At 41.4% G+C, this 15704-nt stretch overlaps 3 protein-coding genes across 7 annotated transcripts in view; 2 read left to right on the top strand and 1 right to left on the bottom strand.

Moving 5' to 3' along the window:
* DHX57 (DExH-box helicase 57) overlaps nucleotides 1–3092 on the top strand; it is a 36610-nt gene extending 33518 nt beyond the window's left edge. The window contains exons 23-24 of the mRNA XM_081000854.1: nucleotides 96–296; nucleotides 1709–3092. Of these exons, the coding sequence (XP_080856980.1) occupies nucleotides 96–296; nucleotides 1709–1852 (345 nt within the window). The 3' untranslated portion in view covers nucleotides 1853–3092. The remainder of the gene's footprint in view (nucleotides 1–95; nucleotides 297–1708) is intronic.
* Nucleotides 3093–4022: 930 nt separating this feature from the next.
* Nucleotides 4023–10269, bottom strand: GEMIN6 (gem nuclear organelle associated protein 6). 3 transcript variants are annotated; one of them, XM_081001226.1, is made up of 5 exons: nucleotides 9864–10269; nucleotides 8410–8550; nucleotides 7193–7288; nucleotides 6547–6692; nucleotides 4023–4740 (listed from the first exon to the last, which is right to left on the bottom strand). In XM_081001226.1, the coding sequence occupies exons 4-5, from the start codon at nucleotides 6672–6674 to the stop codon at nucleotides 4365–4367; spliced, it is 504 nt and encodes a 167-aa protein (XP_080857352.1). In that variant the 5' UTR covers nucleotides 6675–6692; nucleotides 7193–7288; nucleotides 8410–8550; nucleotides 9864–10269; the 3' UTR covers nucleotides 4023–4364. The 3 variants fall into 3 exon arrangements, with proteins under 3 accessions (XP_080857352.1, XP_080857350.1, XP_080857351.1); XM_081001224.1 differs by lacking the exon at nucleotides 7193–7288 and having other exon boundaries at nucleotides 9864–10207; XM_081001225.1 differs by lacking the exons at nucleotides 7193–7288; nucleotides 9864–10269 and having other exon boundaries at nucleotides 8410–9046.
* Nucleotides 10270–10384: 115 nt separating this feature from the next.
* Nucleotides 10385–15420, top strand: SRSF7 (serine and arginine rich splicing factor 7). Of its 3 annotated transcripts, XM_081001177.1 has the most exons (9): nucleotides 10385–10514; nucleotides 11613–11793; nucleotides 11886–12062; nucleotides 12921–12995; nucleotides 13074–13175; nucleotides 13521–13574; nucleotides 14079–14114; nucleotides 14777–14818; nucleotides 15112–15420. In XM_081001177.1, the coding sequence occupies exons 1-9, from the start codon at nucleotides 10442–10444 to the stop codon at nucleotides 15164–15166; spliced, it is 795 nt and encodes a 264-aa protein (XP_080857303.1). In that variant the 5' UTR covers nucleotides 10385–10441; the 3' UTR covers nucleotides 15167–15420. The 3 variants fall into 3 exon arrangements, with proteins under 3 accessions (XP_080857303.1, XP_080857304.1, XP_080857305.1); XM_081001178.1 differs by lacking the exon at nucleotides 14777–14818; XM_081001179.1 differs by lacking the exons at nucleotides 14079–14114; nucleotides 14777–14818.
* Nucleotides 15421–15704: the final 284 nt, after the last annotated feature.

The following is a 15704-nucleotide window of genomic DNA, read 5'->3' on the forward strand; positions in this document are numbered from 1 at the left end:
ATATATTGTATAACTGAAGTGATAGGTATGGAACCTGTTGTTGTTCTTGTTTTTGTTGAAGTTTCACCAGAGTTTTTTTGGGTTCCTTGTTTCAGACCAGGCACTTTGATAGCCCTTACTTAGTGTATCACGAGATGGTAAAAACCAGCCGAGTGTTTATTCGAGACTGCAGCATGGTGTCTGTGTACCCACTGATCTTGTTTGGAGGCGGCCGTATTAATGTGCATCTTCAGAAGGGAGAGTTTGTTGTTTCCTTGGACGATGGGTGGATTCGTTTTGTTGCAGCCTCACACCAGGTAAGAAAATGAGCAACTCATCACATTGCATCTAATTGCTTATGATGGGGAAATTATTTTCATTGTACCAAGGGGAGAGGAACAGCTCATTCTACTTTGTACTGGCATCCAGGAAATGGGTTATGACCCTTAACCAAATTTCCTCTTGAGACATTAAGTCCACTGGGCCAAAATGGATATAAAACACTAATTCAAATAGGCTTATAGAATAGCATGGGCAGCATCTGGTCCAACAAGTGTGCTTACTTTCCTAAGTTGAAAGGTCAGGTCGTTCTTTATGTCTGCATGACCAGCTATTTAAGAACCAAAGATATTTCAGAAATTTAGTCAGATGTCTTCATCTCTTGGGTATCAACTCTGCGGTTTATGGTTATAATACCCTGCAGTACAATTTGCATAGGCGCTTTCATGAGCACAACAAACCCCAGGTTGTAGACGGCAGGACAAATTGCATCAGCACCGCCAAAAGCTAAATTTGTCTCTCAGGTTCTTCATCTGCAACAGAGTATTGTGGCACCTTAGACTAACAAAATTCTTCCAGCATTATGACACTGTTGGATTCACAATGCTATATCATTGTGGGGGTATTAACCCTGGATATACAAGAAGGCATAAAAAGTTTAAAAGGTCCAACTGTATTGTGCAGAGCATTAATGAACACAAAATCCAGTCAAATGAGAAAAATCCCAAGTGGTGTAGGTATGACCTGTGCAGTTTGAAAAAATGCAGTGCCTTTGATCTTATATTTGTTGAGATTCTTAAGGACATCATTGTCATCATAGTTTTCAGGCAATGCCCGAGTTGAGCCTCTTTTAAAGGTAAAAGGTAAAGGGACCCCTGACCATTAGGTCCAGTCACAGACGACTCTGGGGTTGCGGCGCTCATCTCGCTTTATTGGCCGAGGGAGCCGGCGTACAGCTTCCGGGTCATGTGGCCAGCATGACTAAGCCACTTCTGGCGAACCAGAGCAGCGCACGGAAACGCCGTTTACCTTCCTGATGGAGCGGTACCTATTTATCTACTTGCACTTTGTTGTGCTTTCAAACTGCTAGGTTGGCAGGAGCAGGGACCAAGCAACAGGAGCTCACCCCGCCACGGGGATTCGAACCACCGACCTTCTGATCGGCAAGCCCTAGCCCTAGGTTTAACCCACAGCACTACCCGCATCCTGAGCCTCTTTTATGCGAGTACAAATGTTAAGCATAAAAAGTACAGCAGGTCTTTCATGCAATATCAGGGGGAGGACTAGGGGCTTCAGAAGTAACTTCTAATGTAGTGTGAGGAACCTCAGGTTTTGCCGGACTCGCAACTCCCAGTCAGCATGGCCTAATAGTCAGAGATGATGGGGGCTTGTGATCTGGCCTGGACTACCCCTAAGCAGCTTAACTCATAAGAATATTTGTGTTTTTCAGGTAGCCGAACTAGTGAAAGAACTTCGCTGTGAGCTTGACCAGCTACTCCAGGATAAAGTAAAAAACCCCAGCATAGATCTTTGTACCTGCCCTCGAGGGTCTCGTATCATTAGCATGATCGTTAAACTTGTGACCACACAATAGCACGGAGTATTTGGTATAAAGACTTATCAGCAGAACAATGGCAATAGAGATGGAAGCAACATGGATGCCTGGAAGCCTAAAGGCAAAGTGGCAATCAAAGAAACTACCATATTTGGAGTAGCCCTAATGGAGTTAATGGGGCTGGAGAAACAAGGTGGTGGGTTTTTTCACCCAAATCATGGAAAAGTTGGCATATTTTAAGGGAAACGCAAGTGTTTCCTTTCCAGGAGCAATCTGTGAAGTACAGAGTGAGAGACTACAGTATTGTTATTTATGCCAATGAAAACTCAAGAGAGATCCAAAAACATTCAATTCTAATGTGTTTTTCTTGTTACTGTTTTTGTCCAATTAAGGATTAACTCTTTTTGCTACAAAATGACGGTCTATTGACTTGCCTCTTCTCCTTAAGGCAGGACTTGATGTTTACTATAGCAACTGTTTGTATTTTCCTAAATTCTAAAGTGGATTCCCCTGTAAGCTTTCCCTAAAACCTGTCCTAATCTGATCAATTAATCAATGGTGGTTGCCAAAAATTTAAATGAAAGATAAATGGTCTTTAGTATAAAAATGAACCAGGTTCTATATGAGCTGGGTGGGTGGGTGGGTGGGTGGGTGGGTGGGTGGGTGTAAGCACACAGGGCTCAAATTACAGCTTGCCAAAGGCTGTGGAAGTTGTCTTGCTCCTTCTCAAAGGGTTAGTCTAGAGAAGAAAGTTCATGACTCTTTTACATTGCCTGAAGTCAACTTAGCTTCCTTGACAAGACAGCACTTATGAAAGCAGTAAGTTTGAAGTGTGCCAAGGTTTTTGCAAAAGCAAGACATGAAGATAATGCTGTTACATCCTACTTCTGAGCCCCGCTGGCACCTGAAACCAGATCTTTCACAAGTCAGAAGAAATGGTTGAGGAATGCAAGTACAAAAGAGGCTTATTTCAGTACAGTTCATTATGACTTGTGGACTCCCAGCAGCTTCTTATAAACAAGGAGCACAATCCTGCAGAAATTAATGGGACTTGAACGGAAGCTCCCAAAAAGGTGCATTTAAGGATTTTTTAAAACAGTAAACCAACATTGGGGCAGGAGTGGAGAATGCACAATTGCTATGGCGATAGAAACGAGCGCGCCGGTGGTTAAAAATAAAACTCTGTATAGTAATTTTATGTATGTCACCTGAGGTGCTCATTGGTTGGAGTAATGGTGATCAACAAGCTCTAGAAATAAACAGGAACTTGTTCATTGGATTTGTAATCTAGTTTGAGGTTTCTTTTTTGCAAGAAATTATGTACAGGTAACTTCCCACTTGTGCGGGGGTTATGTTCCAGTCCCCCGCATGCATAAGTGAAATTGCGTAGTGGGGAACACCTTCTAAACACTCTTTAAACACCCTCTGTTGCACTCTCTTCAATCCATACAAAAAATACTGTATCCAAAAATATTCACAACTATAATTGAAGCTCTGGGGCTGGCAGGAGGCTGGAGGATGCACAGGAAAGAAGCTCCTGTTGCTGCGATACCGCACACATCAGCTGTTAAGTGGGGAGGCTCAGCAGCTTAAACAAAGCCCTGCTATGCCTTTGGTCTCTTCAGGGCTTTCTCTGTCCTCACTAACATCCTCTGGGCTCTGGGGAGGGTCTCACGAACCACGAGGCCTGCCTAGTTTTGATGTGGATATTAACTCAAGTAAATCTACTTGCATCTGTGTAACAGGATCAGTTGAATTGCCCCATGAGTGTCTTATCAGGAGGAAATTCTGCTACAGAGGTTTGTGTAGTAGATCTTCCCTGACACCCTGTAACATAAGCAATAGCCTTCAGTGTAGAAGATTACTTCCCGGTTCACTGGCTGCATATACTGCAGCGACCTGTCACCATATCACTTCTCATAAAAACTTAAAACACATCACTTTCCAGTGAATACAAAGATTTTCAGATAAGGACAAAGATGAAAGTAGCAATTTTAGGGGTTCTGAATTGGTGAAAGTACAAGCTACATATGATGCGTTTCCGCAGCTATTGTAATTATTCTGCTTTTATATTATGAACTGTAGTTTATAGAGGTATTCCTAATTTAATATCAGTACTGAATGGTAAGAATGTGATGTTTTCATATATGACTCTTCATGACTAATGGTAATTGAATATAAAGGAGCATTCACAGGATCCCAAAAGGAAGAGATAAAAACTAACGTCAATGCTTATTTTCATATAAATATATATATAGTACAGATTTGTTACATTTGCCATTTCTTCACAAAACAAATCCAGAAAAACCATTCTATTTTGACTGTGACTTTCTGATAGCACTTAGGAACACAAAATGCCTAAATTGAGGAGAAATTCAACAGGTATTTTATAGATCAGCCTCCCGATATAACTAGAAGCCTTCTAAATATTTGGACTACAACTCACATCAATCCCCAGGCAATGTGAGTTTTGTAGTCCATGTAGAAGGCATCAGGTTGGGGAAGCATAGGTTTTGCAAGTAGGTAACTTCATCCCAATTCTTCAACTCTGTCATTGCTGAAGGCCGAGATAACTTTGTATCAATCCTTGAACTCGAGACAAAATTATTTCATTGGAACTATTGCAATCCTCTGGTCCATACGGTGGGTCTATAGTCAACACCCCTGCAACACAGAGTGTTGTTTGTGACTCTCCTTGCTCCCTTACAGGAATATGGTTTTTCTCCAACCAGTTCTTCAAGCTGCTTTTCTTGTCCTCCAGCTCCTCTTGACTGTAGGTTTGGCTTTCTCCAGGCATGAATAGGTGGGCAAGTTTCTCCTTCACAGCATCAGATGCTTCGGACAATATCTTCACCTCTTGCACTGCATGCCCCAAGATGCCTGAAACAGACACTTTTCCATTCTCAAGGGGATTTGCCAGAAGAATGCTGTCAAGAAAAGGAGTTCACATAAAGTTTTGCAACTTGGGTGGAAAGACCTACAGAAATCTCGCATGCTAAATGCTATCAAATTTATACTCAACTTTATCTTGTCAAAACACACACGCCCCAATGTCTCAGTCCCACAAGCACCTGCATCATGAAGCATTCAGATCAGGATGCAGCAGCCGTCTGCCCCCACAGTGAAAAATTACAAATGTGTGGAATTGCAATAGCATCCCAGGCTGATCCCATTACATCACACCAACAAAAACTAAGAGTGCAAGTTGTTAAGCCGCTAATAGGGTTGCTTCGCAAGACGAAAAAACCGCTAGACGAAGACACTCGCGGAACGGATTAATTTCGTCTTGCGAGGCACCACTGTAATAACATTTTCAGACAATGACTGCTGGTAACGATAGCTAATGTTGGCATAACGGATTAGCGCTATTAGCAGTTTAGCGGCTATTAAAGGCTTAGAGGCTTAGCGGATTAGCTGCTAAAAGGCTATTAAAGGCTTAGCGGCTTAGATAAAGGGGGGGAAAGCGAAAAAAAAATCTCAAGACTCACAAGACATTTTCGTCTTGCGAAGCAAGCCCATAGGGAAATTCGTCCTGCAAAGCAACTCAAAAACGGAAAACCCTTTCGTCTAGCGGGTTTTCCGTCTTGCGGGGCACCACTGTACCTACATACATAATCCTTTAAAATATTTCAGCCACTATGTGGCTAGCCAGTGCCTACTGTACAAAAAGCAATGCGTGCCAAGTGTCATTGTTCAAAGGACTTTTCCCCACTGTTGCACATTTTTCAAGCACTAAAATACAAATCTATACAAAGAAATGCGTTCCCTCAAAGTAACACCCTCCCAAACCAGTGGCATTTAGTTCAATAGCATCCATGTATTCAGCCACTGAAAATCGAGAGGTACAACTCAGCCCTTATAGTAAGTATGGGATGCAGAAATACTAAAATCATTTCTTTTTGGAAGAACAGAAGTTTCAGTTGGTGCATCACAGCAATTCCTAGTTGCTAAACTTTTACCCTTCTGTGGTATATACAAAACCTCAAGCTAATGAAGTATCTCATGAAAGTGAAGTGGCAAGTACTGTACATAAAACCAATCTACTGAGGATGCATTTGGTCTTATAAACCAACCCCAAATCTTTTAACCTCACCCATCCCTCACATTTTTTAGACCATGCTCCATTTTAAAATGGCTAATATTAACTAGAACTATTATGAAAGAAAATTGTTTAAAGGCATATAGAGTGAGTTGCTTCCCACATCTTTTCAAAAAAGTTAATGATTTGTTAACAAACATACAAAAAAGTGCAAACATAAGAATGAAAACAAAAATCAAAGCTCCCACATTCTTAGGCAACTGTGGAATACCACTACTAAACCTTAACATTGATGATCAGTGACCTGATCATACTGCCTCAATTTTACCAGTGTAGAAAACTCATCTGATGCTATCTCAAACATTTTCCCCTTCTACTTGTTCAGCTGTCCTATTTATGAGAATATCAGTGAAAAGAATAAATTGCTGGGCAATTTATTTCTAGTTGTTGGTGTGAACAGAAATTCTGAAGTGTGTAACCAGACAACATCAGACATTTGTCATAGCAGCAGCAACAACAGGCGAATCGCATGCTGAGTAGAAAGTAAAATTTACAGATAGTTTACAGATCTGGTTGTGCTTCCCCCTTCCCCTCCCAATTCTTGTTCTGATTCATGGTTTTGAAAATAAAATAAATGTTGATACATCTCTCTCTCTGGGTATCACACTTCCATGTGTACTGAACACCTGCTTACTTGGCAGACACAGGATCAACTGTTAAAACCCATCCTTTAAACTTCTGTTTCTCAGCAGCCAGAACTTCAATTTCTTTATTCACATAAGTCAGCCATTCCAAAGGTGTCTTCCTCTGCCACTCAGTCATATTTCCTATTTGCTGAACCTAATGAGAAAACAAAAAACACACAAATGGAACACTCAGGGTGAAATGGTGAAATCAGCTATGATTAAATGGGCAGAAGATGTTGGACATAACATAATGATGGCTGACTGGGAACAGTTATGGACCACAGGTATGAAATTCACGGCATGTAATGTCCTAAGAGAAAATTTAATGAAAATGATTTATAGGTGGTACATGACACCAGTCAAGCTTGCAAAAATTTATCATTTGCCCGACAATAAATGTTGGAAATGTAATGAGACTGAAGGTACATTCTTTCACCTTTGGTGGACATGCCCAAAGATTAAGACATTCTGGGAGATGATCTATAACGAAATGAAAAAGTTATTTAAATATACCTTTCTGAAGAAACCAGAGGCCTTTCTCCTGGGCATGGTTGGCCAATTGGTGTCAAAGAAGGATAGAACTTTTTTTATGTATGCAACAACAGCAGCAAGAATACTCATCGCGAAGTATTGGAAGACACAAGATTTACCCACCCGGGAAGAATGGCAGATGAAGTTGATGGACTATATGGAATTGGCGGAAATGACTGGCACAATCAGAGACCAGGGAGAAGAGTCGGTGGAAGGAGACTGAAAAAAGTTTAAAGACTATTTACAGAAATACTGTAAAATTAATGAATGTTAGAAAAATGTTGGAATGAAGTTATATGGCTTTAGTAGAAATGTTATAAGGAATTAAGTATAAATAGATTAATAGAGTATTAAAGGGAAAAATAAGGTTAGAATGTGTTAAGATAATTAAAGGATAGAAAGCAGAGGAAGATGGAAAGGAATTGCTGAAACAATTAACAGAACTGGAATACAAAAAGGGAGGTGTGAGGAGGTCATTGAAATAAGTGAATGAAAGATAAGATATTGAAACTGTTTGATGTGTTTTAAACTGTTTTTGTTTTGTTTTGTTAGTTTAATGTGTTAGTGTTATGTATTGTTTTTGTACTGTATTGTTTATTTTTTTGTAGTGTTTAAATTGTTGGAAAAGTAATAAATATTATTTTTTTAAAAAAATAAAAAAGAGAAAACAAAAAACACACTGATCAGCAAAAGTTGATAAAGCTGTCTGTTAAAAAAATGTCTAGATATCCCACTCATATCTAGAAGTTAGGAACAACAGAACAATCCTAGATATGTTTATTTTATTTATTTCTCATTTATTTTGTATACTGCTCTTCCTCTAAAGATCATAGGGGCTGTTCGCAACATAAAAAATGAGAACTGAAAATCAATAACCTCCTTCCCACAAAAAAAAATTATAAAGCCATAAGTAAGAAGCAGATTTTAAAAAATAAGGTTTACAACCTAACGCAATTAAGCTTCGTATTGACGTTAGGGACTCAAGAAACGCATTAAGGGCACTAAGTTTCACAGCTAAACATATCTTCCACCCACTCTTTTTATGCTCGAAATCCGGGCATGTTTCTCCAAAGAATAATCTTACTGTGCAATAATAAAGTGGTTTTTGTTTTTAAAAATTTCAAAGATCTTTATTGAAACTTAACATATATACATAATAATAAAGTATTATTCAACCCGGAGCGAGGGCATGTTTTGGAAACGCTCTGCAGTCCCAGCGCAGAAGTTTATTTGGAATCTAAAGCGCCCGCCTTCATCCACACAGTTCTTGCTTCTTCTCTACCTTTAAGCCCATAAAAGAGGCACGGAGCCGATCAAGAACATTTTTACATCGCACTCACCGCTAAAGATGAAATGCGGGTTTCCTTGTAATCCAGCCTGTAAAGAAGGCGAGGGATTCAGACGAAACGCATGCAACGTTTCGCTCCCGTCGTCATTGCTTGGGCCCAGAATGCATCGGGTTGTAGATTCAAGTTCCTCCTCTGCAAAAAAGCAATATCCGGAAACAGCTGCTTACGGGCAAACCCTTCATTCATAGCATATTCACTCCCATCTCACACCCTAAGAATAACCGCGTTCAGCAAGCAGCCCCGCAAAATGAGCTGGCAGAGCTCGGAAGTTTAAGCAGTCCGGCAGCAAATGATATTTACCCTATTTAGCTTACTCCGCCTCTCTTTGCCTAAGGTTAAAAAGAAAATTAAAAGCCGATTCAGAGGGCCAATCCTAATAGATGACTAATCAGAGGCAACTCCAGTAAAATTTACTGGGTAAGTGTTAAGATTAGTTTTCCAGAGTGCGAATGCAAAATAAATTTGTTCGGATTAAGTCGCCCTGAATCCAGCGAGCATGCCTAGAATTGCAGCTTCAAGGGACTTTTTTAAAGGCACGTTTTTAGAAAGCTTTTGCAATAGTCCCAGAATGGGGGTCACAATATTTTAAAGCAAGGAGGGTGTTTCATTATGTTACTGTAGAATAGTAGCGTTTTCCTAGCGTGCGTTGTGCTTTCCGTTCCAAAGATAATATTTTTTATTACATTTCTTAGTCGTTTTATCTTACCGAAGGCAACTCAGAGCGACTTACAACCAATCTAGCCAGTTTGCATTGCATGAAGTAGCCCAAAACAGTGGGTCAGGTTTCAATCCTATATAGACTTAACCTGGGGTACATAAATAAGAGTTTCCCAACTCTGATAGCTAGCTGTTTTTTTGAACTACAACTCCCATCATCCCTAGCTAGCAGGACCAGTGGTCAGGGATGATGGGAACTGTAGTTCAAAAATAGCTAGAGACGAGACTTTGGGAAGCCCTGGTTGAATTTAACTTACTCGGGTTAGCTTCTTTATAAACGTGCATAGAGCATTAAACTGACTCTCGAGTCAGCTCTATTGAACGTAGTGAGACTGACACCTGAGAAAACCGACGTCGGAGTGCACCATTAATGTTCTACCTTTTGCATACTAGTGTTACGAGGAATCTCTTTCCTCCTCAGAGAATGAAGTGCAGTTTAGAGGAAGCTGAGGAATTGCCCTCAAGTCCCACGAATGCACGCTCGCACTTAACACTAAACGAATGCCATTATTTTCCGACAGGCTCTTTAATCTGGTGTGATGCCTGGAGTGAAGAAAACTGACAGGTGTTCTGTTATTGTTCATTTTATTCAGAAGGCTCTCACGTTCTTATTCGCTGTTGGCTTGTGGTCCTTGGGCGGAGTGTAAAAAATAAACCACCTTTTAAAAGGTTAACAGCCATCGGTTTCCCAATGGACACCATAGAAACACAGTACTGTATTGATTTACCAGGAGCTGGTAGCAGAATATAGGGGGCGCAAATGGACTCAAGACACGTGGATTTGAGGAAACAAGCGATCCCTTTCATTTGCTGCAAGGAGCTTCTCAGCGACCATTTCCTTGTCACGAGGACCAACTTTCCCAAACCCTTCACTCCTTATTGAGCAACCCCCTAAAAAAATTCAGTGCGGACCGAACTTCCCGAACGCGCAAATATGTTAAAATCCGCTTCCACCCCGGGAAGCCACCGTAGAAAATCTGAGGGAAATGTTGCTGAGCGGCGTACGGTGGGGCGCTCGAAACCCAGCCAGATGGGCGGGGTATTAATAATAATAATAATAATTATTATTATTCCCCAGAAAACGGCACGTGTTTTCAAACGGGCAAATTACACGCTCGGGCAATAACCGCGTTCCCAAAATGGAGGCTGCCTCAGCCTCCGCTCCCTCCCTCCCTCCTTCTAGCCTGGCGTTGCTACGGAAACCAAAAGCTGACTTTCTTCCCGCCTCGCCGGCCCGCGGCGGCCTGGCCATTGTTACGCGCATGCGCGCCAACGGCACCTCCTATATAAGGCTCCGCGAGCCCGCATGCGCGTGGAGACGGTTGGGCTTTCCCCCCCTGCTCGGGCGAAGATGTCGCGGTATGGCCGTTACGGTGGAGGTGAGTGGCGCGAGCTGGGAGAAGCGGGTGGAGAAGAGGCCGCAGCGACGCCTCTCTTTGCCTCTTTTCGGGGCCCCGCTTAGGTAAATCCGCGGTGCCCAGGCCGTATTCCGTGGCGGCGGCGGCGGCGGCGAAGAAGCCCGTTAAGCGGCAAAGTGCCGCCACTGCCGCCGCCATTTTGCACAGGCATGGTCGCCGGCTGCGCTGAGGAGAAAGCGACCCCGGGTTCGGCGCTGTGGCGTTTCGGACGTTGGAACTGCGCCGCTGGCTTGGTGTGAGGAGGGGACTCCCCTCGGGGTAACGGCAGACGGGGCTTGTGGCCGGACCTGGCGGGGTTTGTTTTCCCTCCCTTCGGTGCTACTGACGCTGCGCGGGCAAAATGGAGGCGGCGCCAAAGATGGCGGCGCCCAGGGCTGCTCGGCTCGCCTTCGGCAGCGGGGAAGAGGAGATGGGCGGGCTGGCCGAGGGAAGAAGCCGCGGCGGCGGCACCGCGGCGGTGCGTTTGGCGGAGCCGGCGGCGGAGGGAGGGCGGAGAAGCGGAGCCGGAGGGCGCGAAGGGCTGTTGCCGCTGTTTGCGCTTTCTCTGCCGGCTGGTTGGCGCGCTTTCCAGGAGCCTCTAATAAAGGGAGTGGCGGCCTCATTGAGACTCGCCAACTTCCGTCGTTTTCTCCTTGAACACGCGCTTGCTTAAACTTTTGTGCCCCGAAGTATGGGAAGTGCGCTTCTTATGCAGGTTTTTATTTTTATTATTATTAATTGCTTTGAGTATCTCGACTATAACACCTAATTAGATGGACAGCAAAACTAGGAGAAATCTTGTGCGTTTGATACAGGGTGTCGGTATATTGTAATAGTATTATTTTCCTCCTTGCTGTCGCTTTGACGTGGGCCCTCGCCCCCCCCATAAGCTGCCAGCATGGATGCCCGAAACTTGCGTTTATGATGGTTGCAGCCCTGCTTTTGCGGTTCACTGGGAGTGCAGTTTGGCAAGTGAAGTGAACATGAATACTTCGATAGCAGTGAAATTGGCTTAAGATTATTAAGGACGTATGTCTTCTTGGAACTTTCTAAAAATTATTTTTTCTTTTGTGTGTTTAGAAACCAAAGTATATGTTGGTAATCTAGGAACTGGTGCTGGTAAAGGTGAACTTGAGAGAGCTTTCAGCTACTACGGACCATTACGCACAGTATGGATTGCGCGAAATCCTCCAGGATTTGCGTTTGTTGAGTTTGAAGACCCAAGAGATGCTGAAGATGCAGTTCGTGGGCTAGATGGAAAGTACGTGCAAGTGCTAACTGGTTATCTACACGGGAATAAAAACTGAATTCTGAGTCCATAGTTGGATTATTAAATATGTGTTTCTGTTGCAGAGTGATCTGTGGCTCTAGGGTTAGAGTGGAGTTATCAACCGGTATGCCACGCCGGTCTCGCTATGATAGACCCCCAGCACGCCGGCCATTTGATCCCAATGATAGATGTTATGAGTGTGGCGAGAAAGGTCATTATGCTTATGACTGTCATCGCTACAGTCGTCGGAGAAGAAGCAGGTACGTTTAGATATAAGGAGATTTGTTTTCAGCAGTTAATCATAGTTTTTATTAGCAAAGAAGGTAATGATACACCATTTTAAAAGTAAATGTTATAATTTATGTGGGTATATTACAATTGTTTATATTTTGTGTTACTATGTTAATATGTTAATAATCAACCTGGTCAAAACCTTTCAGGTTTCTTCGTTTGAGTCAGTCGCCTTGATTCAGAATGTCACGAGCCTTAAGATTTCATGCTGAGGCGCCTTGCAAATCCGACAATTAAGATCCTCCTAGACCTTGAGGTGATCAGCATAAGAGGCCAGATCCCCTCGAGCCATCTACACCTAGCTTCACCTTATTCTTTAAAGGGCAGAAAAATTGAGACGGTGATCGCCGTAACAGTAAATTTGGCTTTCAATTGGGGCCCCCTCCGGTTTAAAAAGAGGAACACCAGATTGACCACATTCCCACCTAGAAAAATCTTCTTGCGTCAATCAAGCCTCACCTGGCTCATTTGGCTGTCAGTTTGATCGTCGTTAGATTGAAGAGAACACCTAGATGCAGCGACCGGCTATAGATACTTCTAGATCATCTAGATCTGCTAGACCTTGGGCCAAAGAGGGTCGACCTGCAAACTTGCAAGGTTTATTTTAAATACACATTACAGTGTTTTATATTATGATTGTAATTCTAAAATGTTATTCAGTTTAACATCTTTTTTAGGTAGTAAAAATACTCAAGACATAGGCCCTGATTTTTTTCAACGTACAAGACACTAATTTTTAATTATCAGATATTTTGGCTTCGGCAAAGGCTCACATGTTAACTGTTGACCTTGTGGTCTAATACTTTTCTTATCTAACCTAAAACTAGGTCACGGTCTCGATCTCATTCAAGGTCCAGAGGAAGGAGATATTCTCGCTCACGTAGCCGAAGTCGTGGCCGGAGGTGAGCATCAAAATTGGAACATAGTGCTTTAGTTTAAGAATCAGAATAGCATATTTGTAACAAACACCTTTCTTTTAGATCCAGGTCTGTCTCTGCTCGGAGATCAAGATCACTCTCCCCTCGGAGATCAAGATCTGTCTCGCCACGCAGATCCCGTTCAGGTTCTTTAAAAAGATCAAGGTAATTTTGCTAATAAGCTTAATGTTCATGGAGTCAATTTAATTTTCATTAGTATCTTAGTACTTTTACCCCATATTCAAAGCAGCTTACAAAAGAAAAAGGAATTGTAGGCAATATTTAAACCATAAATCAACAATAAAATCCTTGATTGAATCAAACATATATCTCTAAAGAAAAGCACATCTGGGCATCATATGTTCTAAGTTTCCTCCAGAATGAATAGAATTAATGAACTTTGTATATTGCTGTGACTGCATCTCTACAACCTTGTTTCATGACAGCTTTCATTCACCTGCATAGATGTGTTAAGAGCTTGGAATTGAGTACCTTCTCTTTAAAACCTAGGTCTCGGTCAAGGTCAAGATCCAGGTCCAGATCTGTTTCACGACCCAGAAGCAGGTAAACATCAATGCTTTGTAAAATAGTAACCAGTAATTAGCTAAATTTTGTGAAATGGGCATTTTTCTAAATGGTAATCACTTCCAAATGCCTCTTGCAATGTTTTAATTGAAAGCATCAAATGTCTACTGTACACACAGGCTTATACTATGAATGCGAGTTCATTTAGCCTACTCTATGCATTTAAGTAGTTTAGAAGCAATCTTTGTGGTTCTCGAGTATTCAGCGTCAAAATAACCAGTTGCAAGATATTACCAGCTTCTTTCATGCTTTTATTTTAAAACAGATAAATCATGGCTATAGATCAGGGGTAGTTAACCTGTGGCCCTCCAGCTATTGTTGGCCTCCAACTCCCATCAGTCTCAGTCAGCAAAGGCAGTAGTCAGGGATGATGGGAGTTGTATTCCAGTAACATCTGTAGGTCCACTGGTTTCCCTCCCTGGCTGTAGATACTGGATCAGTCTAGTGTTTGCTAATGTAATGTAATTGATGCTGTTTTAACAGCCGTTCCAAATCAAGATCACCATCTTTAAAGAGAAGGTAAGCTGAGCCTCTGAAGGAGACATATTGCATTTTACGCAGATAACAATCGAAATAAAGTTTATAACAGTGTTGTATATCCTGGATTCACAGTTTTACATTTAAAACATTAAAATAATTGTTACTAAATGTTAAAATTCCTACAGAGTTGTGATTTGTTTATAGTTCTTTATAATAGTTTTTAGGTTATTTTTTAAAAAAGTGAAATAATGGGAGATACCCATGAAATAGGGTAAAAGCACAAAAACTGGCATCTTCTGTTGAGAAAGTGAGTGATTACTATTCACTCAGGGTCTGAGGAACTGTGGCAGGCCACTTAAGTGTAATAAAAATTTGCTCTTAAGCAAATTTAAGATTTAACCAAAGTCCAGAACCATTCTCAAAAAGGGTGTTTAATAATAATAATACAGCATATTAATAATAATGGAGCATATTACCTGGCTATGTTAATGGACAATAAATGTAAATGGCTCAAAGGTTAAACGGAGAAGGTTTATAGTTGTGACTGAAACCTTCAGGAAATTGGCAGGACAATCTAGACATTGAACAGCAGCTAGCTGTTACTTAATAATAGTAGACTGTGTCAGAATTTTTAGTTCCTCGTGAGTATATGTGTTTAAAAGCATTTTTACTTGATTTAATATTCAGTCTTGCTTTTTCAGTTTTGATATGAGCCATTTATATCCATTCTCCATTAACTCAGGGTAAGTATGCTTCTTGAACACTGCAAGAGAGCTTGGTAATACTTCCTGTGGGAATGGGGGTGCATGCAAACTTTTAAGTTTGCTTCAATATTTAACATTAAGAGCTTGTAGCCTTCAATTCCAACTAACTTCCTCTTCTAAAGCAGCATCCAAATAGGTGCTAGGATTAAAATTACTAATGTGCAGGTAGCATGGATCCCCTTTTAAGAACACTAATCTATTAATTTCCATTTTTTACTAATTTTAACATTGAGTAACCTAGTGACTTCGTTTTTCCCCCTTTTTATTTTTAGTCGTTCGCCATCAGGAAGCCCTCGAAGGAGTGTGAGTCCTGAAAGACTGGATTAGAATTGCAAAGAACATGATAGGAAGAATTTTGTTTACGTTATTTTAAGGGATTTCTTTGGTGTTATTGACAAATGTAAGGATTTAGTTGATTGAAAACCTTTTCTAGGGCTAACGCAGCGAGGATCTTGATCTTCTAGTAAAATCTGTAAAAGCTGCTACATTAGACTAGTGCACAATTTCTGTATGTAATAACATCCTGTGATCTGAAAAGTGGGTCTTTTTATGGGCACATGAAATAAAATGTGTATTTCTAACTTTGCTGTAATGCTATTTGCTTCTGTTAATCAAGTGCATGTTAAAAGCAGATTACAGATACCTTAGTGTTGTACACAAATACTGTGCAAGGGTATTGGCTAAAAATACTTGTGAATACCACTAGCCTGCGGGCATCAAGCTTAAGTGTGACATTTAATTTGGTGCTTCAGGCTTTCTGGGGTGTTATGACTTGCAAAGGTATTTTTAAGGAAGCTGCTTGTCAATCTGATTCTGTAATGGTATTTAAACAACTGTTGGAGTTTGATCTGTTAACTTGTAAAAT

The sequence above is a fragment of the Podarcis pityusensis genome (assembly GCF_964106645.2).
Source record: "Podarcis pityusensis genome assembly, chromosome: 3".
Classification (NCBI taxonomy): domain Eukaryota; kingdom Metazoa; phylum Chordata; class Lepidosauria; order Squamata; family Lacertidae; genus Podarcis; species Podarcis pityusensis.